Consider the following 23,535-nt stretch of genomic DNA (forward strand, 5'->3'; position numbering starts at 1 on the left):
GTTAACTATTATTGATGATTACTCGAGAAGAGTTTGGCCTTATTTTTGAAGCATAAATCAGAAGCATTTAAAGCATTTAAAGAGTGGAAGGTTATGGTTGAAAGGCAAACTGAAAAGAAGGTAAAGAAGCTTCGCACTGATAATGGGATGGAATTTTGTTATGATGAATTTGATTCATATTATAAGTCTGAAGGTATTGTGAGACACTACACTGTTCCTGGTACTCCACAACAAAACGGTGTAGCTGAACGTATGAACAGAACTATCATCTTGAGGCCCTGAGGCTGATAACTTGAAGCTGCAACACCAAGACTGTGTGTTTTTTTTTTCTGTTTTCTTTATGTTTGGAGTTTTTTACGATACCCAATTGTTGCTTTTGGTTATGATTAATAACGAGTTGTTTGCAAGATTTGAGAAGTAAAGAGCTTGTTGCGGTGAAGTCAGAGGTGCTATTGCGAGGGTGGCCTATGTTAGATAGATGTCATGTACACACCTCGCGTTCACACCTTGTGTTCACACCGGCCTCATGTTCACATCGGCTGTTAGACAATGTCGTGTTCACACCAGCCTCGACTGGCTATATATATGTGTAACCTATGTACCTTGAACAATCAATCAATCAGCTGCGTGAATTATCTCCATCAACATGGTATCAGAGGGTTTCATTCCTCAACCTAGCCACTAAATCACTTCCGTCATGCCACCCTCGGGGAGATCAATCCCCATGATCTCCATCGGGTGCAACGCAACTCCTGCGTTGGGGCGGTGTCCACCGTGCTCCCCACCGCACATCGCCACACACCATGGCCCCGCACCAGTGTTCCTTATTGCCGAGTCCTCCTCCGCCGGGGCAGTGTTCGTTGTGCTCTCCAGTGCGCACCCCGAGCCCCCGCACGTCACCGTCTGGCAAGGCACCACGTCGGCGGTCCTCGTCGTTCGGTGCTCCTCCAGCGGGGTAGCATCTATTGTGCTCTCCACTACGAATCCCACGCCCCTGCGCGTCGCCGCCTACCACGGACCCGTGTCGGCGTTCCTCGTTGTCCGATGCTCCTCCGCTAAGGCGGCAACGTCGTGCTCTTCACCGCTCCACCCCCACCCCCCTTGGGGAGATCAATCCCCATGATCTCTGCCAGGGGCTGCGCATCCCCTAGTGTAGGGGTTGTGTCGTTGATCCTCCAGATTGGCACACATTAGACGATATGTTCAAGGACGCGCTGAGCATTCACTACAACAGAAACAGTCATCCGTACCATCCCATCAGTGCTGGTTAGGATAGAACCGGCACTGATACTCAGTATCAGTATCATTGCCGGCTCTTGGAACAAACCGGCATAGATACTTCAGTGCCGGCTGATAACCATGAGCTGGCATTGATACTGAGTTTCAGTGCCGGTTCGTATTACGGGTCGACACTAATAAGTCTATAGTCTATAAAAGATGCCTTCTTCTCCCCCTAACACGTCATCCCCAACTCTGATGCCCCTTTCCGCCACCTCACTGTCGCGACGTCACCTCTGACCTCCTCCTCCATGACCGAGTCCGTGGTGAGCTTCCTCGAGTCGCTCTCTTCCTTTAGCGCGCGTCGCTTTCACGTTCGCCCGATGCCAGCATGGGTCTTCGCGTTGGTCGAGTCGCCGCCGCCCTTGTGTGCTCGCCACCGGTCGAGCTGCAGTCGGTCCCGTCGGCCAATTGGCACGCCGTTGAGATCGCACACTCACGTAGATGTTCTAGGTGTTCTCGGTAGGGCCGTTTTTTGCTGTTGCTCGTAGCCGACATGTTTCTCCCCACCCGTCGAGCCACCACCGCTGGTGTGTGCCGCCGCTGGCCGCATTTCGGCTAACGCCGTCGACCACCTGTGCCTCAGGCTAGTTTGTGGGAGTGCGCTGGTGCCACTGGTGCCGCTCACTGGCTGAGCCGCACCGTTGTTCGCCGCCGGCGAGCTCGCCAGTGCCGGGCGGCACTATGCGCCTCCTGGCGCAAGTTGATTTTGACCCGGGTCAGCGCGGCTCGACCCTACGGTCAGTGACAGTGGCTAGCCAGCCCCTGGTGAAAAAGGAATTAGGGTCTTTTTAATAATCGGTTAATTCAGAAATTGCCAAACAGAATTATTGTTCAACCATTAAATCGGCTGAAACTTGCAAAATACATAGGGAATTAAATATAGCTCTAAAAATAGTGAAACCAATTTTGTTAGCTTTGTTTTATCATGCTCTACATATTAAAAATACTAGGAGCCATGATATATGTACTGAAATCCCTTTAATTATTTAAATGTGATTAAGTTTAGGTAATTCAGAATTAATTTATTGTAAGTCCAAAATTGGTGAAACTACATATTAGTTATTGGTAAGCCATGAAAGTATGTGATTATGCCATTATTACCTAGATCTCTAATTTTCTAGTAGTGATTTAAGGAAAAAATTGTTAAAATCACCTCTAAATAGATTAAAACCTAGCTTCAATTTTCTAGTATTGAATTAGTAAAAAAGATTAAAATCACCTCTAAATAGATCAACATATTAAATATAAATATTGTGCTATAGGGATGGCAAATCCACCCGCTAGTCGCAAGCGGATGTGGTAGTAATTAGAAGGTGATGGATCATCTAACATGGAGTAATAAAGATGCGAGGTAATTCAATAAATTATATGTGCATTTTGAAATATTTCATGGTTATCATTTCATTGGTTTTTTATTGATTGCTAAAACGTAGTGATAATTATAAATTTGTAGATGGACCGGACATAGATGTACAAGTCTGATCGTCACGGCCCAGAGTTCTTTCATGGTGTGGATGCTTTTTTGAGGGCTGCCGCAGCGTACAGAAAGCTAAAAAAACTAGCGTGATGATCACTATATATGTTGTTCGTGCGTTGATTGCAAGAATAAGAAGCAGTTCTCAGGCATAGAGTATATCAATGCACACTTGTTTCGCAGGGGTTTCAAGCCTGGCTATATCCATTGGACCGAGCACAATGAACATGAGGAGGTTGTGCGTGAAGAGAAGCACACAGTCGAGGAAGACGGAGGCAATGATATGATGGATGACGAAGACATCGATATGTCAGCGTTCGAAGATACTTTTGTCGGCAATGATGATGACGACCTAGATGAAATGTTGCACAATGCGGAGGGAGACTTCACCAGTGATAGGCAACACGAAAAGTTCCAGCGCATGATGGAGGGCAATAAAACACCGGTGTTCCTGGGCTGTAAGAAAGAGCACAACAAGCTACATGTTGTGCTGACATTGCTGCAAATGAAGTCTAGTAATAGTTGGTCTGATAAGGGTTTCAATGAGTTGTTACGATTCTTGAGGGACTTACTTCCAGAGGGCAACGAGTTGCCTTAAAAACATATACCACACCAAGCAGATTATATGCCCGTTGGGATTGGAGTTGAGAAAATACATGCATGTCGAAATGACTGCATGTTGTTTCGCAACGGGGATGCAGACTTGGAAGCGTATCGCGTTTGTGGTGCATCACGGTACAAACGCAACGTTGACAATATCGATAGCGATGACGTAGGGGAGAAGAGTAAGGATAAAAGACCCTCTGCTAAGATAGTTTGGTATTTTCCTAGAATCTCCTGTCTGAAGAGATTATTTGCCAACAAAGCGAATGCAGAGTTGATGCGATGGCATGCCGAAGGATGCAAGAAAGACGGAATGCTTAAACTTAAAACACCTTACTGATGGAATGCAATGGAGGAATTTCGATACAAAATACAAGGAATTCAAAGCTGACAAGAGGAATATAAGGTTTAGGTTGAGAATGGATGGGATGAATCCTTTCAGCAATATGAGCAATAGTCATAGCACTTGGTCCGTGACTCTTTGTATCTATAACCTTCCATATTGACTGTGTATGAAGATGGAAAAAACTACATCTTCCTTTTGGTAACATGAGCAATAGTTTATGCTTTCAATATCATCATTCGCCTATTTCAAATTAATCTTATTTACCATGATAAAAAATAAAAAAACTTGATTCGAAGATGACCTGAGAAAACTCTAATTGGTGTCCGATCTAACGATTGGTGATACAAACCGTAAACTATGGATTGCGCAGCCCTGAGAGAGATCATGGAAATTGAGTCATCTCCAAAAGGTGGCGTGGTGGAAGATGTGAAGGTGGGGGCTCAAGAACAGTGTTGGCTTGATATAACGTAAAAGTATGAATATACTGCGTAATTCGTTGGATGTATTAATTGAGTCTCCTGGGCTATTTATATAAAATAAATAGTGGTTTAAATCCCAAATAATACTAGAGATATCATATCAGAGAGAATAATTCTATCCTACTGTAACTACTGGATCCTTACGGTATTATCTAAGAACGACGAAAGGGAGGAGTACACACTAAAAATCGTGAGAAGTCAATCATGGTTGATTCCTTTGGCAATTTCTAAACAGAATCGAGCCTGTGGATGAGTCGCCTACATGAAGACTATCCTGTCATCACCTGTAACACACATAATTTGGTACGGTACGGCGAAGGATATAAACCCCGGTGGAGTCCTGGTCGCCGAGGAGACTTTTTGACTCTCCTTTTCTCGCCGGAGACTTTGCCCGGCAGGCCGCAAAATTGCCCAGAAATTCCCTGGAAAAAAGAACTGCCCAGAAAAAGCTACGCATTGCAATCGAGCCTGTCCATCAATTCACTCACTGAGGCAGCAAGAAGTGAAGCACGTGTTCAGTGCCAGTATCTGCCAACCCACACACTCTGTAAGCAAATGAGGACATCCAGCAACATGCATGAACCTGCTCCAAGTCTGCCTTGACGGCTCATTGATTGACCCAAATGTGGCAGACAAATGTTAGGCCTAATATTTTGTCGTCATGATGCAAGCTGCCATGTTGTAGTTAATTTGTGTGATTGTTTATGTAATGTTAGGTATCAAACACTCTAGCATTACTAGGGCACTAACCATGCGACTATACGCTAGTTAGACTCATTGTAAGATGTCATATATTGCTATTTTGCTTATTCGATTGCTAAGATTAAATTTTTGACAAGTGGAATGGCTGAATGATTATAACATATGTGATCGTTTTTTTTCACATGCTATCTGATAAAAAAAAAAATTTGTTACCGCACCATTTTTTATATGTATTTGATTCATACTCATGATCAATACTATCCGTGACGTATTCAGTACGACAATATTTGTATTTGGCTCCGATTCCAAAAAAAAAAAGAGATATGGATACAAATGATATCCATTCGATTTCGAGTCGATTTCACCCCTATGTGCGTGTGTGTGAGAGGGGGGGGGGGTCTGACTGCTTGTACTCAAGAAGAAAACACACCATGTTGATGAAAGCTATTTAAAAGGGGTTCCAATAATTGAAGCATCCAGCAACATCCATGAAACTGCTCCAAGTCTACCTTGACGACTCATTGACTGACCCAAAAGCGGCAGACAAATGTTAGGCTGAATTTTTTGTCGTCTGATACAAGTTGCCATGTTGGGGCTCTCAGTGCAAGTTCCATCCATCTCTCTATATATAAGTAGCAGCCTCATCAGCTCGGTCCTTGTGTCTCGTGGCGGTGACCTCATAGCCAGTGATCTCATCGACGCCCGGCCGGTGCGCTGGGCGGGTTGATCGGGCTCCACAGGCACTGGATGGCCGGCTAGCTTCACTTCGGGTGCCGGTCTCGACTCGTGCGAGCTGTAACTGTAAGCACCTTTTGCTTTTGTTTTTGTCCCCGACCATTTTAATTTGTAGTGGAGATCGGAGCCGGCACTAGGATTTCAACATAGGTCGGATGTGCACATTACTCCCTCCAGACATAAAAAGGGTGTTGTTCGGATTGCGTCTATTCACCGACTACTTTCCATCTTTGCATTTTCCTTCTTAATCACCGAGTACTTTCCATCTTTCCATTTCATTCCTTTAATCATAGGTCAATCACAAATAATACTTTGTATTTAATCACGGAGTAAATATTTGTTTCTTTTGGTAGGAGCAAGCTTATCATGACAGTTGAACACACACTCCTCATCCTCTAGGTGGAAGAGAAATATTTATCTTCCACCCAGAGAGCGGAAAATATTTTTGCACAGACAAGTAAATGCCATAAGTGTCTATTTTTGTAATTTTTGAAAACAAACCCATATTTATGCTACTTTTGAAAATCTCTACTATATAAAATATGAGTTGGTTCCTGCATCACCTCTTCTCCCTACTCTCTTCTCATCTAATAAAAACCCCTAAAATTCAAGTAATTTACCTACTTTAGCCATCCACCATCGTTCTCCAACCTTATCGTCTCGTTACCAGCTACAGATATAGAATTCGTTTTACTAATAAAAATAAAGAAAGAAATTAGAAAAACAATTAGCGGATAATATCCTCCTCATTTCAGATCCATCTGAAATCAAACTACGGCATCGCTTATTCGTTCTGCGGCGCTGCATGATGTTGGCGGTTCGGTGATTGGGGAAAACAGAGGAGACGCTCCGATGGGAAATTGGGTGTGGCAGAGAGAGAGAGAGCTGTGGTGGTGCAGTGAGTCGGCGGAGGTGATCGCCGGCCTTAAATAGATGAGGTAAGGTGATGGACGGGAAAATATCCGCCCATCAATGAGATTTTTCTTGCTGGTGATGAGACTGAACAGTGATGCAAGCATGGTGTAATCGCGGTGTGGTTACGGCGGTGGAAAAGTTACGAGAGATGGAGAGATGGGATGGGAGGAGTAGAGTTACTAGTCATGGCAGCGTCAAGCTCCGAAGTCATCGTCGACACTCGACAGCGAGTAGTTTGGTCAAAAGTTGCGAGCTAGCCGACAGAATAGGACAACGGGTTCTCGTGCGCACATGCTACTTGTGGGGCTCACATCGGCGTTGATGTGACAAGACAACTAGAGACCAAGAGAGGAGAGACAGGGAGGTATGGGCGAGCGAGAGGACGTGGGAGACGAGAGGTTGACGAAGGGGCGGTGTGGCTGGGCCAGGCCGGGCTGAAAGAGAGGGTGATTTGGGTTTTGGCCCAGAGAGGTTTTAGGATTTAGAATAGGTTTGATGATTTCCAGACATAGAGAAATTCGAATTTGAACTCGCAATGAAAAAATCCAAATAAATCTAAAAAGTTCAAAAAATGAAATATGATGAGCTTGTGCATATTTTTCAAATTTGGTACGTATTTGGGATACTTTTGCCCGATCAAATTTGTTTTAATTTCAAAAAGGTCAAATATATAGTGATTTTTAAACAATGGCAAAATACAGGATTACAACTAGTGCATAGATCCATGGTTTACACGGCGTCTCTACTGTTTACATTGCTACTGGTTTTAATGTGTGGATATAGTATAATTGCTGCATCTTCCTGATAATTGGTTTAGGAATTAAAAAGACACTAAAGTGTGAGTATTTCCAACAGAAACTAGTTTGTGTTCTGGAATTGAGTAGATCGGCTGCAGCTAGACTTGTGATACTTGAGGCATTTGTTTTCAATAATGTGTGTGATGGGATTACACCAGGATCAAATATCACAAATCACGTCGAAGTATATAGAAAACACACACGCTATCTGGATGCACACAAGAAGTTCACAAGGAACACGAAGAACCCAAGATTTTCCAGCACCACAAGCTCCTGAAGCCTTTCCCTTCTCTACTCTTTTTGTCACGTTACATTGTGGGGTGCCCCTATACAGGGCTGAATACTCAACTCTGAATCCTACTCCGATCCAATTATACTCTTACTTAAACTCATCAGCCATGTACAGTACATGGACTCAACACCTGCATGCAAGTCGGACTCAATCTCTTATATGTATTAGACTCCTACCAAAGAAAAAAAACAAGATTAAACTCTAACAGTGTGATCCTTGTCTGCAAGAATTGTATGGTTCTGAAGCACATTTTCAACTCTGAATTGCAGCTATACTTGACAATCATCCACTCATCCTGCAGTGGAAACTTTCAATTGTGTTCAACGCTGCTGCACCAAATTAAAGCCGCCATTAGGCGACGGCTTTGACCGAGTGCCGCCAAGGGTCGCCGGTAAGCATCATCTCTTGTTTTAGCTCTCGCTCGTCTGATTCGTCTGCTGGTCTTATCGATCAGATCAGCTTTTTGACTACGAACTGCAAGCATATGCAGCTTATCGGAAACTGTTTGCATGTACGTACGTGTTAGCTCGAATTAAGTAGATCTGGGCAAATTGTAGTCATCCAGAAAAGCTCTCTTTCATTATTTTCCCTAAGACATTTGTTGACTATTTTCTGAACTTTCTCCTTTTTTATCAATGCAGTAATCAAGATCTAAGTTCGGCCAAGCTAGCAAGACTAGCCATGAAGCTTACTGCAATCCGACAGTTTCTCTTGGTGCTCATGGCGTGCTGTGCACATGCTGTCATCTGTTCCTGCAACGGAAACTACACAGATAGGCTGTCACTAATTGATTTCAAGAAGGCAATCAGTCTTGATCCACATCAAGCCTTGATGTCGTGGAATGAAAGCAACCACTTCTGCAGCTGGGAAGGTGTTCTGTGTAGTCTCAAGCACCCAAATCGTATTGCTTCTCTTAGGCTCACAAGTAGAGGTTTGGTAGGGCAAATCTCTCATTCACTCGGAAACCTAACATTCCTAAAAGTTCTAATCTTGTCAGATAATTCATTCACTGGAGAGATCCCTCAATCCCTTGGTCGCCTGCATCGCCTCCAAATCCTCAGCTTGGGTAATAACACGCTTCAAGGAAGGATACCCAATCTTGCAAACTGTTCAAAGCTCAAGGAGCTATGGCTGATGAATAATCAACTAGCTGGACAGATTCCTGCAGATTTGCCTCGCGGGCTTCAAACGTTGGTACTTTCTTTTAATAATCTTAGCGGCACCATTCCTACTTCTCTTGCCAATATCACAACGCTAAATAAGATTTCTTGTGCTTTCAATAATATCGAGGGCAACATCCCAAGTCAGTTTGCAACGTTGTCCGGGATGCAATACCTGCACGTGGGTCAAAATAAGTTGTCAGGTCATTTTCCACAGCTTGTCCTAAATCTTTCTAATCTCGTTAAATTTAGCATTGATGGCAATCGTCTAAGTGGAGAAGTACCATCCAATTTCGGCAACTCTCTACCAAATCTCCAACTGCTCCTATTAGATGAGAACTTCTTTCATGGGCATATCCCATCTGGATTAACAAATGCTTCCAGGCTGTCCGTTATCGATATATCCAGGAATAAATTCACTGGGGTGGTGCCTAGCACCATCGGCAAACTTTCTAAACTATCTTTGTTAAATCTCGAGCGCAATAAACTCCGAGCAAGCAACAAGCAAGACTGGAACTTTATGGACAGCTTAGCCAACTGCACTGAGCTAAAGGTTTTTGCGGTAGATAGGAATTGTCTCGAAGGCCATGTTCCAAATTCATTAGGTAACCTTTCCAATCAACTCCAATATCTATACCTGGAAGAAAATCAGCTGTCAGGAGATTTTCCTTCTGGTATAGCAAACCTTCGCAACCTGATCATTGTGTCATTGGGTGGGAATCAATTTACTGGTGTGGTTCCAGAATGGCTTGGAACTCTAAAAAATCTGCAAATAGTATCACTATCCAGCAATTTCTTTACAGGGGTCATTCCATCAACCTTTTCAAATATGACTCAATTGGGACGTCTCCTTCTAGACTCGAACAAATTTGATGGACACATACCCCCAATCCTAGGAAACCTCCAAATGCTCGAAGAACTGAGAATTCCCAACAACAATCTTCATGGGAGCATACCAAAGGAGCTCTTCAGAATTTCAACATTAATACAGATTGACTTATCTTTCAACAACCTAGATGGACCACTTCATCCCGATATTAGCAATACCAAACAACTCTCAAATTTGTATCTTCCATATAATAATTTATCTGGAGATATTCCTAGCACTTTGGGTGACTGTGAAAGTTTACAAGTTATCGATCTGGGCCATAACGCTTTCAGTGGAAGCATCCCCACATCATTAGGCAAAATAACTAGCCAACAAGTTCTCAATTTGTCTCACAATAACTTGACCGGATCAATACCAGTGTCTCTTGGCAGCCTACAACTTCTTGAGAAACTAGATTTGTCATTCAACCACCTAAATGGTGAGGTCCCAACAAAAGGAATTTTTGGGAATGCGACTGCCGTGAGGATTGATGGAAACCAGGGGCTTTGTGGTGGGGCTCTGGAGTTACACTTACTCCCTTGTTCTGTCACGCCTTTGAATTCCAGAAGACACAAGCATTCCACAGTGCAAAAAGTGGTGATCCCGTTAGCCAGTATTGTGGCACTTGCTATAGTCATATCTGTAATGTTGCTCTGGAGGGGCAAACAGAAGAGAAAACCTATATTTCAGCCCTCATTTGGTAGCAACTTTCCGAAAGTTTCTTACCATGATCTTGCTAGAGCAACAGAGGGGTTTGCCACATCCAATTTAATTGGTAGAGGAAGATATTCTTCCGTATATCAAGGAAAAATGTTCCAAGACAGAATTGTGGTTGCAATCAAAGTTTTCAGCTTAGAAACAACGGGAGCACAAAAGAGCTTCATCGCAGAATGTAATGCTCTGAGAAATATGCGACATCGAAACCTAGTTCCGATCCTAACTTCATGCTCAAGTATTGATTCTAAGGGAAATGATTTCAAAGCCTTAGTATATGAGTTCATGCCACAAGGTGACTTGCATGTGTTATTGTACTCAACTCGAGATGATGGAGACACTTCAATTCATAAGAGCATTACACTGGCTCAAAGGTTAAGCATTGTTGTTGATGTCGCAGATGCATTGGAATACCTCCACCATAACAACCAAGGAACTATTGTTCATTGTGATCTGAAGCCCAGCAATATTCTTTTAGATGAAACTATGACAGCTCATGTTGGTGATTTTGGCCTTGCAAGGTTCAGACTTGACTCCGCAACATCATCTGTCAGCAACTCGATCTCAACTTCTTCAATTGCTATAAAGGGAACAATTGGATATGTTGCCCCAGGTATTCTAATTTTCGTAATGCGTTGTGGTTCCTCTACTAAACATTGGACTAAAACTTTCTTGTATATGTTATCCACAGAATGTGCAGCAGGTGGTGGAGTTTCAAGTGCTGGGGATGTTTACAGCTTTGGGATTTGTCTACTTGAAGTATTTTTGAGGAAGAGGCCAACTGACGATATGTTCAAGGACGGGCTGAACATTGCAACATTCGTTGAGATGAACTTCCCGGACAGGATATCACAGATTGTAGATCCTGAAATACTAGAAGAGGAGCATGCATTATTGCAACAAACATCAGCTGCCATGAAGGAGAAAAGCTTGGAGTGTTTACTTCCAGTGCTAAACATTGGACTTCGCTGCACTAAGGCGTCCCCGAATGAGCGCATGGACATGCAGGATGTGGCTGCAAAGCTGCACGGAATCAAGGAGGCATATCTGAGGGGAAATATAGGTAATAGACTAGCTCTTTCATTTATAATTTGATATAGCCCGGTTGTAGTTTACATAAGTTATATAACGAAAGTGCTGAGAAATGATGGTAAGGCTTGCTCCTCTGCAGACTCCTCCCGTCAGTAGGGTCAGCAAACTGAGGCTGGCAACTTGAAGCTGCAACACCAAGGCTGTGCTTTTTTTTCTTCTTTATGTTTGGAGTTCTTTACGATACCCAATTGCTGCTTTTGGTTATGATTAATAACGAGTTGTTTGCAAGATTTGAGAAGTAAAGAGCTTGTTGCGGTGAAGTCGGAGGTGCTATCGCGAGGGTGGCCTAGTATTGTTTGATCGTCCTTGGCAAGTCTGTTGTGGGAGCTTAGGGGCTTGGTTTCTGCTTTTAGGTGCTGTTCCGGTTTGCGAACGGTGTTTCAATTTTACATGGTGTCTTCCGCTCAGGAGGCCCGGTGTTGTAATCCTATTCTTCTTAAATGATGATACAGCTCCAGCCCTTGTTTTCTTTAGAAAAAAGAACACTTGCTACATGGTATATTGCTCAGACATACGAGAGATCTCGAAAGATATGTGAATATCAGACGTGAGAAAACGCGAAGCACTCTCTCGAACCTGTCGTCCATCACGCACGCAGGCAGCAAGAAAGAAGTCAAGCAGGTGTTCGGTGCCGGCAACCGTAAGCCCACTCACTCTGCATTCGCGTGGGCTTGGCTGCTTGGTCTGGACGCGATGAACAGTAACCGACGATGGCCCTGTAGATCCGATCCAAAAACATGCTTTCCCCGTCTATCGTGTCGAATCCGGCTCTGGTACCACAGGAGATATAGTTTAGTCACAGATTATTATGCGATCCGTCACTTATGTCATCTCGGATCGTGTTTATTTATAGACCCATCACTGATACCAGATAATAGGTGATGGATCGTAATATTACCTGTCACCAATAACATAAGTAACGGATAATAACTAAACCCGTCACTTATGACTTGGTTATAGGTGACGGATCCTCTGCAACAGTAATAAGTAATATGTCATGTTATGACAAGTCACTTATAACTTGGTAAAGATAACGGATCCCCCTGGACCAATTATAAATGATGGGTTATAATACAACCCGTCACCTATGACCCTTAATAGGTGACGGATAACCTTATCACCTGTCACCTATTACTCAACTCTATTTTAAGAGCTGGCTAACCATTGTCTATTTTAAGAGCTGGCTAACCATTGTGCTTGTGAACAGTTACTGCACAGTGTCGCCCGCTCAGTGACTGGTGATTTTTACCAGCTCCTCTAGGGATTCTCCAATATCTTGTTGATTTGAAATTTGAATTGGTGCTAGGTCTTTGAAGGTTCGCATCTCCCCCTTTCCTCTCCTCTAAAATCTAATTGGTAGATTTGTTGTGCTAGGTCTTTGCAGATTTGTCGGCCAACTCAGAGAGCTCCTTGACTGTCTGGATCTTCCGGTAGCAAGCTTCCTGACTAGACCTGTGTTCTTGATGCCTCTCTTGAAGGCGATGATGACCGATTCGTCAAAAATATCCGGGATCATGTTTCCCCTGTCATTGAATCATCGGATCAAGTCTCGGTGGGACTCGTCCTTTCCTTGGTTCAGTTGATGGAGATTGTTCTCCATTCCTGGGCGCTTGAAAGTACCCTGGAAGTTGGCTATGAACTAAGCATTCAACTCGGCCCATGATCGGATCGAGTTGGGAGGCAGGTTCAATAACCAGGACCTTGCAGGTCCATCAAGTGCGGTTAGCAGGTAATTGGCTATTACCTTATTATCGCCACCCGCTGCTCGGATAACGGTGGTATAGATCTGCAACCACTCGTTGGAGTTGAGCTTCCCGTCGTACTTTTGGATCAGGCCTGCCTTGAACTTCTCGGGTCACCATATTGAGCGAAGCTCCGGGACGAAGGATTCGCAACCTCCGTCGAATTCCTCAGGAGGCAGAGGAGGAGGACTGTCACGCATGTCCCTTCAAACAGGGGAGTCATGTTGATCATTCCGTCCTGGAGATCTGGATCATTGTAACATCGATCTTCCTCACAGCGCTCCTCACGGTTGTTATTGATAACCTCCCATAAGTCACGTATGTTGTGAGGGATGAGGTTCCTTAGGTCTCCCTGATTTCTGCGCTCGTGGACGGGGCAGTTGCAGTTCAACCTGGAGGGCTATACTCGGGGTCGACTTCCCGAGCTGCCTACTTGCGACCCTTCTACTCGAGAGCGTCCGCGTCTGTGGCTCCTTGAACCAGCACCTTGCCGACTGGGGGACCTATAGGCGCCAGGATTGTTCGCTCGAGCAACTTAGATCTAAGTCGCATCGAGTAGGGTCCTGACCTGATTAACCATAGGGGTTAAAGGATTCGCTGGATCCAACTCCGGAAGAGATCTTAGAATCAGATGGGCTCCCTGGATATTAGCATCTGGAGTGCTAAAAACGTCACTGCCGATGCTCTACTGCAGTCGAGCCGATGAAGCCTCGTGATGGCTACCCTGAGGGAGTTCGTCCCTTAATCTTGGGACCCTTCTACTCGTGATGACCGCCACTGCTGGATCTCGGGGATTGTCGTGCCATTATTCCTCACGACGTTTGGATCTACCGCCATCGGATCGGTAGGTGGGACCTTGGTTCCTTCAGCCATACAAACGAATCGATTTGTTCGGCTGCTCTGACTGTCGATGGAGTCGTCATCACCACTCACGTCGCTGTCGATGTCGATGTCCATGAACTGCAGAACATTGGGCTCCTTGGGATCCCATTCAAGGTGTCCCACCTCGCGGTACGCGTCCAATGGGCTGGACTCGAGAATACCAGTGTGAATCAGTCCACCCTGATGGTCCCAGCGGAAAACCATAGTTCCGAACATGATCTCTGATCCAGCTGAAGGCATTTCGAGAGCGATTGCTGGCGACTCGAAGCGGTCGTAGAAGCCGGCGTCAGAGAATCCGGTGCGAATGTGCACTCAAGATATAGTCGATCCTGAAAAGCAGATGACCCCTACCTGGCGCGCCAACTATCGAGGGTTTTTCCCTGACAATATATCCGTAAGAATAATGGGGTTGTCTTCGTGATCCAGGAATCGAACAAGAGACGAGGCACACGCAATGTATACAAGTTCGGGCCCCCGATTAGAGTAATACCCTATGTCTTGTATGGTTGATGATGTATCTGTATTCACTCAAGTACAGGCAATGTGTCTAGATCTATTCTGGATCTCCGAGAGCATCAGGTACCACAGATTTGGTTACATAATATCCGGAGTTGTTAAGCATGCACACGGCATACCTTATCCGTATATGATACACACTTTATGCGTATATACCACATAGTTAGATATTCAACAATGATCATCCAAGGCAATTAAACACAAGATTAGGGGGTGATTAGTGCTTTTGGATCTAGAGAGATTTGTTACTAGGTGTTGCTGCCTAGAGAGTAGATCAAAGAGTGATCCTACCATGTACCAAGTGGTACGCTGGCACTTTGGAGTCTTGGTGACTCGCTGGCACCGTGAACCTTGGTGGCTCATACTTGCTGACCCTTCGACTTGGTGCGGAGCGGCAACAAGACTCTTGTACGGGGACGGGGAAACTCTTGCCTTGGTGGCTCAAGCTCCGAAGTGAAAACGGCAATAAGTGACCGGAAGATAGGTTTGTGGTGAAGCTTTACCTTGGTGGTTTGGTGGCTCAACCTACTTGAGGCCTAGATGGCTCAAGGGCCATAACCGGGTACTGTCTGGGAGCTATAGCCTAGGTGGCTTCTCCAATGTGGTTTAAGGGTGATGTTTATGCCATTGATACCACATAATAAAAATCTCTTGTGCCGAGTTTGCTCTCTCTACCATCTTTACATTTCCGCATTTACTTCTTGCAATCTATCCTTATATGTTTATCTTCATGGAGTAGTTTGTTAGGATTGGCTTTATGTTGCAAACCTTTTGATCGGTAGAGTACACACATTAGATAAACCTCGAGCATATTTAGATAGAAATTGATATAGATTTATTTTGTGATATTTTTGGAGATGAATAGTTTTAATATCCTAATTCACCCCTCTCTTAGAATGTCACTGATCCCTACAAGTGTATCAAGTACTCTAGTATCACTAGAGCACTAATCATGCGACTATGCGCTAGTTAGACTCCTTGCTAAGATTAAATTTTTGACACGTGGAATGGCTAAATGATTATAGCATATGTGATAGTTGTTTTTGGTGCTATCCAACAAAAAAAATTATTTGTTACCACACTATTTTCGATATGTATTTAATTCGTACTTGTGACCGATACTACCCACGACATATTGATATATGACATTATTTATGTCCGGCTCTGATTCTAAGAAAAAAGAAATAATATATAGATATAGTGATATCCGTTGGATTCCGAGCTGATTTCACCCCTAAGGGCGTGTGTGGGTCAGCCTTGTACTCGAGAAGAAAACATGACATGTTGATGAAAGCAATTTAAAAGGGGTTACAATAGTCCAAATGAGGGCATCCAACAACATGCATGAAGCTGCTCAGTTTGCCCTGACGGTCCATCGAGTGACCCAAAAGCGGCAGACAAATGTTAGGCCGAATATTTTGTCGTCCTGATGCGAGTTGCCATGTTGGAATCGAAGCAGGAAGCCGCCTTGACTTGAGCAGCCAAAAGCGCATCAATTATCGACAAAAGAAAAGCACCATTTAGGAGTCTAAACCCGTGTCGGTTCAGAGCCGCATGGATTTGACTGGCCAAAAGCATCAGAAACAAATAAGCAGACGACGGAAGCAGGTTGCCGCGCGGCGCCCACTGAATCGAAGGGAAGGCGGCGCGTGCTGTGCCTATCCATCCATCCATCCATCTATAGATATAAGTAGCAGCCTCATCAGCTCGGTGGTCCGTGTGTCTCGTGGTGGTGACCTCATAGCCGGTGATCTCTCCAACGCCCGGCCGGTGCGCTGCGCGGGTTGATCGGGCTCCACAACCATTGGACGGCTAGCTTCGCTATGGTCTCGACGTGCGAGCTGTAACTGTAAGCACCTTTTGGTTTTGTTTTTGTCCCCGACCATTTTAATTTGTAGTGGATTTCAGCATTGGTCCGATGTACACAATACTCCGTACAGACATATTTCGATTAATTGGCTTTTTGAAAATGCTATAACTAAGCTGATGACCACCAAGTCGGACATGAGACCTCCCCTCACCGCCTCCCCATCTCCGGCCGCTCCTCAAACCATGCCTCCCTCTGATCCTCCCTGCCGATGGATCCGCTGGGACTAGATTACAGTCCTGACCTCAATCCCCAGGCTGCGATCGGGAGAGTTCTTTCTCTACCTGTGTTCTACCTGGTGATCTTGGTTGGCCGATGCAAATTCTGACTGACTGAGAGTACGGTGGCTGAAATCCTGCAAGCAGTCCTTGTGCTGATGCGCTTTCCTTCAATGTTCAGCAACTGGATGGCCACAGTGTTCAAATTCTCGGTCCATTCCAAAGCGGTGGGATTCCACATCTACAAATCACGCTCTTACGAGTGTGATCAGTTCAAGATCTTCTTTCACCACCATGCTGACAGAGAATCCAGGGATTGGGATCGTGAACAATCAGCCGAGTGGACAGTGTTAGAATCGCACAACGATTCCCAGGATCGCCGCAAGATCGATCACCAGAATCAACTGACGAAAACTAAATGATGATGAACAGTACTCTGAACTTCTTCAGAGCCTGCGTTTTCAGAATGGACGAGATGCAATTTGTGCTGCTCAACTGCCGCAGCTTTTCTGGGTGTTTTCTCCTCTATTTATTGAACGAAATTACAGACGTGCTGATCCACGATCAACCTATTCTCGCGCCATCCCACGAGATTCAGTCGTGGAGCAGAAACGGACGTGCGCATGGCCTGAAACTCGGCTGGTGCTCTGACCTGAAGACTTGACTGAGTACAGACCTGAATACACGACTGCAAAACGAACTAGCAAGCAAACAAGCTAACTAACCAACTAACTAGTAGTGACTCGAATTAGACTACATTACTCCCCCGTAATCTAGTTACTGCCAGTGTCAATCACACCAATTCTCTCTCTCAGATTCTGAAATCTTACCCGTCCGAGAGGTTTTGTCAGCACATCTGCCAGTTGATCATCTGTGCTGATTTCTTCGATGTTAATCTTTCCATTTTCCACACATTCTTGGATAAAATGATACCGAGTCTCGATATGCATACTCCGGTCATGAAACATTGGGTTCTTGCTCAATTGAACAGCTGACCGGTTGTCCATGTGTATAGTGATTTGCACCGCTTTTTCATCTGTCAGTTCTTGAAGCAGCCGTCCAAGCCATACTCCCTGACAAGCCGTGGTAGAGGCAGCGATATACTCAGCTTCACAAGATGAAAGTGCCACAACTCGCTGCTTCTGTGATTGCCAGGTTATTGGATTTTGCCCAAACAGATAAAGCACCCCTGAAGTGCTTTTCCTATCATCAACATCACCTGCCATATCTGAGTCACTGAACCCCATTAGGCTGGCCTGAGCTTCACTCTTGCGATAGACACATCCAAAATGGAGTGTGCCTGCTATGCATCGAAGAAGATGCTTCACAGCTGACATGTGGTCAGTAGTTGGTGATTCCATGAACCTACTGATGTATCCCACAGCAAAAGCAATATCAGGCCGAGTGTGAACTAGGTACCTTAGACTCCCCACGATGCTTTGATAAAGTTTGGAATCGACTTGTGGGTTTGTACTCTTCTTGCTCAGCTTCAACCTTGCCTCCATGGGTGTGAGAACGGGATTGCAATTTCCCATTCCTACTCTGTCCAGTAGTTTCTTTGCGTAGCCATTCTGACAGATGGAAATCCTTCCGGGCTTTTGCTTAACCTCAATGCCTAGGTAGTAGCAGAGAAGACCCAAGTCACTCATCTTGAACTTGTTCTTAATTTTGACCTTGAATTTGGCTATTTCTTGCTTCTGAACTCCTGTTACAATCAGGTCGTCCACATAAACGTCCAGCAGTATTTTTGATTCCCCTTCGCCACACGTGTATACGCTGTGCTCCTCTGTAAACCAAGTTTCGATAGAGTGCTATCTAACTTGGCATTCCAGGCCCTGGGTGATTGATGTAGTCCGTACAAAGCGTTCCGAAGTCGTAGAACCTTGTGTTCTTGCCCGGCGTAGATGTATCCCGGTGGCTGCTATATGAAGACCTCCTCCTGAAGATCACCGTTGAGGAAAGCCGATTTGACATCTAAGTGATGTAACTCCCAGTGATTTTGTGCGGCTATGGCGAGTAGAAGGCGTACTGAATGCAAGAGTATCGAGAGAAGAGAGATGGCTCAGCTCACGCACAAAAGGTGCGGGACACCCCCCCGTAGTCACAGCGGGAAGTTCACGCACGCAGAGACTGGACCGAAAATCCTCGAAGAGCTGAATTGGTAACCCCTTCTTCATAATGTCGGCGAACTGGTGCGAGGACGGAACGTGAAGGACGCGAACCTGTCCGAGGGCTACCTTTTCACGAACGAAGTGGATGTCGATCTCGATGTGCTTCGTGCGCTTGTGTTGCACGGGGTTGGCGGACAAGTAGACGGCGCTGACGTTGTCACAAAAGACCACCGTGGCGGAGGAGAGGGGAGTGTGGAGTTCCCCAAGGAGTTGGCGGAGCCAACAAGTCTCGGCGACGGCGTGGGCGACAGCTCTGTATTCCGCCTCGGCGCTGGAGCGGGAGACTGTGGCCTGGCGTTTGGAGGACCAGGACACCAAGTTGTCGCCGAAGTAGACGCAGTAGCCGGAAGTAGAGCGTCGGGAGTCGGGGCAGCCGGCCCAGTCGGCGTCGGTGTAAGCCGTGAGTGAAGACGAGGAAGAGGCCTGAATGAACAAGCCGTGGTCCAGCGAGCTCTTGACGTAGCAGAAAGTGCGCTTGATCAGCGCCATGTGAACATCCCTAGGAGCGTGCATATGGAGGCACACCTGCTGGACCGCGTAGGCGAGGTCCGGCCTGGTGAGAGTGAGATACTGCAGCGCCCCAGCGAGGCTGCGGTACTCGGTCGCCTCGGTATCGTGGAGAGGGATGTCGTCAGTGGCGGAGAGCTTGGGCTTGGTGTCGACAGGAGTGGCCGTGGGATGGCATTCGGCCATGCCAGCCCGTTGCAGAAGATCGACGGCGTACTGCCATTGGGAGAGGTGGAGGCCGGCCGCGGTGCGCTTGACGGAGATGCCGAGGAAGTGGTGGAGGTCGCCGAGGTCGGTCATGGCGAACTCAGCATGGAGGTGCACCGAGAGTCGACGAAGGAGACCCGTCGAGGAAGACGTCAAGATGATGTCATCGACGTAGAGTAGAAGATAGGCAACATCGGCCCCGCTGCGGTAGACGAATAGCGACGTGTCGGAGACGGACGGGGTGAAGCCGATGGAGCGGATGTAGGTGGCGAAGCGGTGGTACCACGCGCGAGGCGCCTGCTTGAGGCTGTAGAGAGACTTGTGGAGGTAGCAGACGTAGTCGGGGTGGTGAGGGTTGACGAAGCCGGACGGTTGTTGACGGTAAACCGTCTCGTCAAGGTTGCCGTGGAGGAAGGCGTTCTTGACGTCGAGCTGATGAATGGGCCAAGACTTGCCGGTGGCGATGCTGAGGACGAGGCGGATGGTAGCCGGCTTGACGACAGGGCTGAAAGTTTCGTCGTAGTCGATGCCGGGTTGTTGGGAGTAGCCGCGAACGACCCAACGAGCCTTGTGACGGGCGAGGGAGCCGTCCGCATGAAACTTGTGCTTGAACACCCACTTGCCGGAGACGATGTTGGCGCCGGAGGGACGTGGTACGAGAGACCATGTTTTGTTGTGGACGAGGGCCTCGTACTCGTCTCGCATGGCCTGGAGCCACTGAGGATCCTGAAGAGCCGTGCGGTACGTCTTCGGAATCGGAGACGCGGTTGGCGATGACGAAGCAGAGAGGTTCAGCCGGTCGATCGGCTTGACGATGCCAGCCCGTGCCCGCGTCATCATCTGGTGGGTGCCTGGCGCTGGTCGAGCCGCCGGACGCGCGGTCGCAGGGGGCGAGCTTGGCCTGGGCGAGGGCGCCGGGGAAGCAGGTCGCCGAGGCGAGGCAGGCGGCCCAGAGGCGGACGGAGGTGGTGAAGCGGGCCTCCAGCGCGGAGACGTGGAGTCGAAGGCCGAGGAGCCACGTGGGCTGAGGGCTGGAGGCGTGCCGAGGAGGCCGTCGGTGCCGCGCGTGGCGCGCGTGTCGTGGCCGCGCGTGGCGCTGGCATCGGGGGCAGGCAGGACGCGTGCGTCGGGGCAGCGCGTGGTGCGCGCGTCCGGCTCGCGCGGAGCGAACGCGGTGGGGCCGCGTGTGGCGCGCGCGGTAGCCTGGGCGAAGACCGGCTCGATGTCGTCGATCAAGAAGTCCAGTGCCGAGGAAGAAGCTGCTGAAGTATGTGTAAAAAAGGGTAGATGGTTTCGTCGAAAACAACATGCCGAGAAGTTATAACTTGGTTGGTAGTGCGATCGAGACACCGGTAGCCTTTTTGGGAGGAGGGATAGCCGAGGAAGACACACACCGTGGAGCGAGGTGCAAGCTTATGGGGGGCAGTGGTGGAGAGATTAGGGTAGCACAAACAACCAAAGACGCGAAGGTTGGAGAGGTCCGCCGTGGTGCCAAAAAGCTTTTCGAAGGGTGTGAGGAAACCAATGGGCTGTGAGGGCCGACGGTTGAGGAGGTATGTGGCGGTGTTGAGGGCCTCGGCCCAGTAGGACGGAGGCATGGAGGCTTGGAGAAGGAGGCAATGGATGACGTCATTGGTGGTGCGAATGGAACGTTCAGCCTTGCCGTTCTGTTGAGAGGTGTAGGGACAAGACGAACGAAGGAGTATACCGTGGGTATTGAGGAAGGCGAGGACCGCGGAGTTGATGAACTCGCGACCATTATCTGTTTGGAAGCATTGGAGAGGGAGGCGGAACTGTGTGTGTACGTAGGGGATGAAAGTCTGAAAAACAGAGAACACATCAGATTTATTCCGGAGGGGGAAGGTCCAAAAGTAATGCGAATAGTCATCGACAATAATGAGGTAGTAACGAAAACCGGAATTACTCAAAATGGGCGAAGTCCATAAATCACAGTGTAGCAACTGAAAAGGAGCAGTGGAGATACTATGAGAGCGAGTAAAAGGAAGCTTAACAAGTTTGCCTAAACGACATGCATGACAACTGGAGCTAGAAGCATTGCTAGGAATAGCGAAGCGTTTCTGAAGGTGGAGGATGGTGTCCCGGCTAGGATGACCCAAACGGCGGTGCCACACAGTGGAGGGCGACGTGGTCGACAGGAGGGCGTGCAGACGGGTGGGGAAGGCGGCGGCCGGGATGGTGTAGAGGTCACCGGAGCTATTGAAGCGTAGAATCACGGTCCCCGAACGTAGATCCTTGATGGAAAAAACATAATGGTCAAACGTAACGGAACAAAAATTGTCACGTGTGAATTGACGAACGGAAATAAGATTTTGTATAAGGGAGGGAACACGAAGGACATTATTGATGGCATAAGAAGAGGAGGGTGTAGTGAGAGAGGTATTCCCGATGCGAGAAACCGGGATCGAGGTACCGTTACCGACGGTCATCGATACCGGCGAAGCAAGAGGTCGGGAAGAGAGGAGTATACCATCGGAGGAGGCCATGTGTGAGGTGGTGCCGGTATCCATAACCCACCCGCCGCTTGACTGGCCTTGGACGTGCAAGTTGTTCAACGCGGCGACGAGGCTGGCTTGATCCCAGGCCGGCTGGGGTGGCGCCTCAGAGCCGGCAACAGAAGCTGGAGGAGCCAGCTGCGTGTGGAAGGCGTGCTGGGCCAGAGCGGTGGGCCGTGGACCAAGAAGGCCGGGCCGCCTGCAGGACGCCAGGAGGCAATCCACGGCTGTGGTCCAGCCCACGGAGCAGAGGCCCACGGAGCCATCAACACCCATGGGCCGGAGGGAGGTGTTGGTGCCGAAGTCTGCTTTTGGCCCCCAGAGTTGGAGCGATCGCCACCGCCGCGACCGTTGCTCAAGCGGCCGCCGCCGACACCGGTCTTCCCCTTGCCCTTGCCTTTGTTGTTCTTCCCCTTGTTGACGGAGTTGCCCTGGCCGGACGAGGAGGCGGCGAAGAGGGCAGTGTCGTTGTCGAGAGTGGTGGTGTTGGTGGGGTGGCGCATTTCCGCTAGAAGAAGTGCCGAGCGGGCCTTGGCGAAGGACGTGAACGGGTCCTGGAGAGGCAGCAGCTCGGCTTGAGTGGCGAAACGGGGACTGAGGCCGCGGATGAGGTTGAGGACGAGGGTACGGTCGGAGATTGGCTCGCCGAGGTCACGCAACGAGTCGGCGAGGCCTTTGAGACGCCGGCAGTAGTCCGTCACGGACATGTCGCCTTGGAGGAGGCTCCGGAACTCCGTCTCTTGGTAGATGATGCGCGTCTCGCGGTTGTCGCGGAAGATGCCCTCGGGGGTGACCCAAAGATCGCGAGCAGACTGCGTCGGCTCCATGACGATGGCTCAGCTCACGCACAAAAGGTGCGGGCTAATTTCAATTAAATAGACCCAGTTAGTGAATAACCGGGAAAGAGTACAAGCAATGGAAGGTGATTGAGGGGCTTACTATACAATCCCCATTGACCAAAGATAGATGATACAATGCCAAAAATAGAATGGATGTGCTATCTTTGACACTGAGTTGAGCCGCGCCACTGGAGCGAACACATCGTTGATGTTGATGCCAGAGCGCTGCACATAGCCCTTTGCAACCAGGCGCGCTTTGTGCTTCACCACAGTGCCAGCTGCATCCTTCGTTACCTTGTACACCCATTTCAAACCGATTGAGCGACGTCCCGTGGGGAGATCAGTGAGGGCCCATGTGCCATTCTCTTCGATTGCCTGCATCTCCTCGCGCATGGCATGACGCCAGCACTCATGTTCGGCTGCTTCCTCATAGGATGTTGGCTCATCCGATTCATCTCCTTGCAATTCGGTGGTGAGGACCCGAGGCACGAAACCACGCAGTTCAGCGGGACCAATTAGGTTGTCCATGGTGCGAACCTTCAGAGGCGTGTCATCAACATGATCGGCATCAAGCTCCATCTCCCGATCTTGAGCTGAGTCAGACAATTCCGGTGA

At 47.7% G+C, this 23,535-nt stretch overlaps 1 protein-coding gene across 3 annotated transcripts; it reads left to right on the top strand.

Annotated features, from left to right (window-relative positions):
• The first annotated feature begins 5,522 nt into the window (after positions 1–5,522).
• Positions 5,523–12,147, top strand: LOC133887222 (receptor kinase-like protein Xa21). Of its 3 annotated transcripts, none has more exons than XM_062327170.1 (4): positions 5,523–5,686; positions 7,894–8,015; positions 8,266–10,979; positions 11,058–12,146. In XM_062327170.1, exons 3-4 carry the CDS (start codon positions 8,306–8,308, stop codon positions 11,459–11,461), a joined length of 3,078 nt encoding a protein of 1,025 aa, XP_062183154.1. In that variant the 5' UTR covers positions 5,523–5,686; positions 7,894–8,015; positions 8,266–8,305; the 3' UTR covers positions 11,462–12,146. The 3 variants fall into 3 exon arrangements, with proteins under 3 accessions (XP_062183154.1, XP_062183155.1, XP_062183157.1); XM_062327171.1 differs by having other exon boundaries at positions 7,926–8,015; XM_062327173.1 differs by lacking the exon at positions 7,894–8,015 and having other exon boundaries at positions 11,058–12,147.
• Positions 12,148–23,535: the final 11,388 nt, after the last annotated feature.

This window comes from Phragmites australis, chromosome 12, assembly GCF_958298935.1.
Source record: "Phragmites australis chromosome 12, lpPhrAust1.1, whole genome shotgun sequence".
In the NCBI taxonomy this organism is placed as follows: domain Eukaryota; kingdom Viridiplantae; phylum Streptophyta; class Magnoliopsida; order Poales; family Poaceae; genus Phragmites; species Phragmites australis.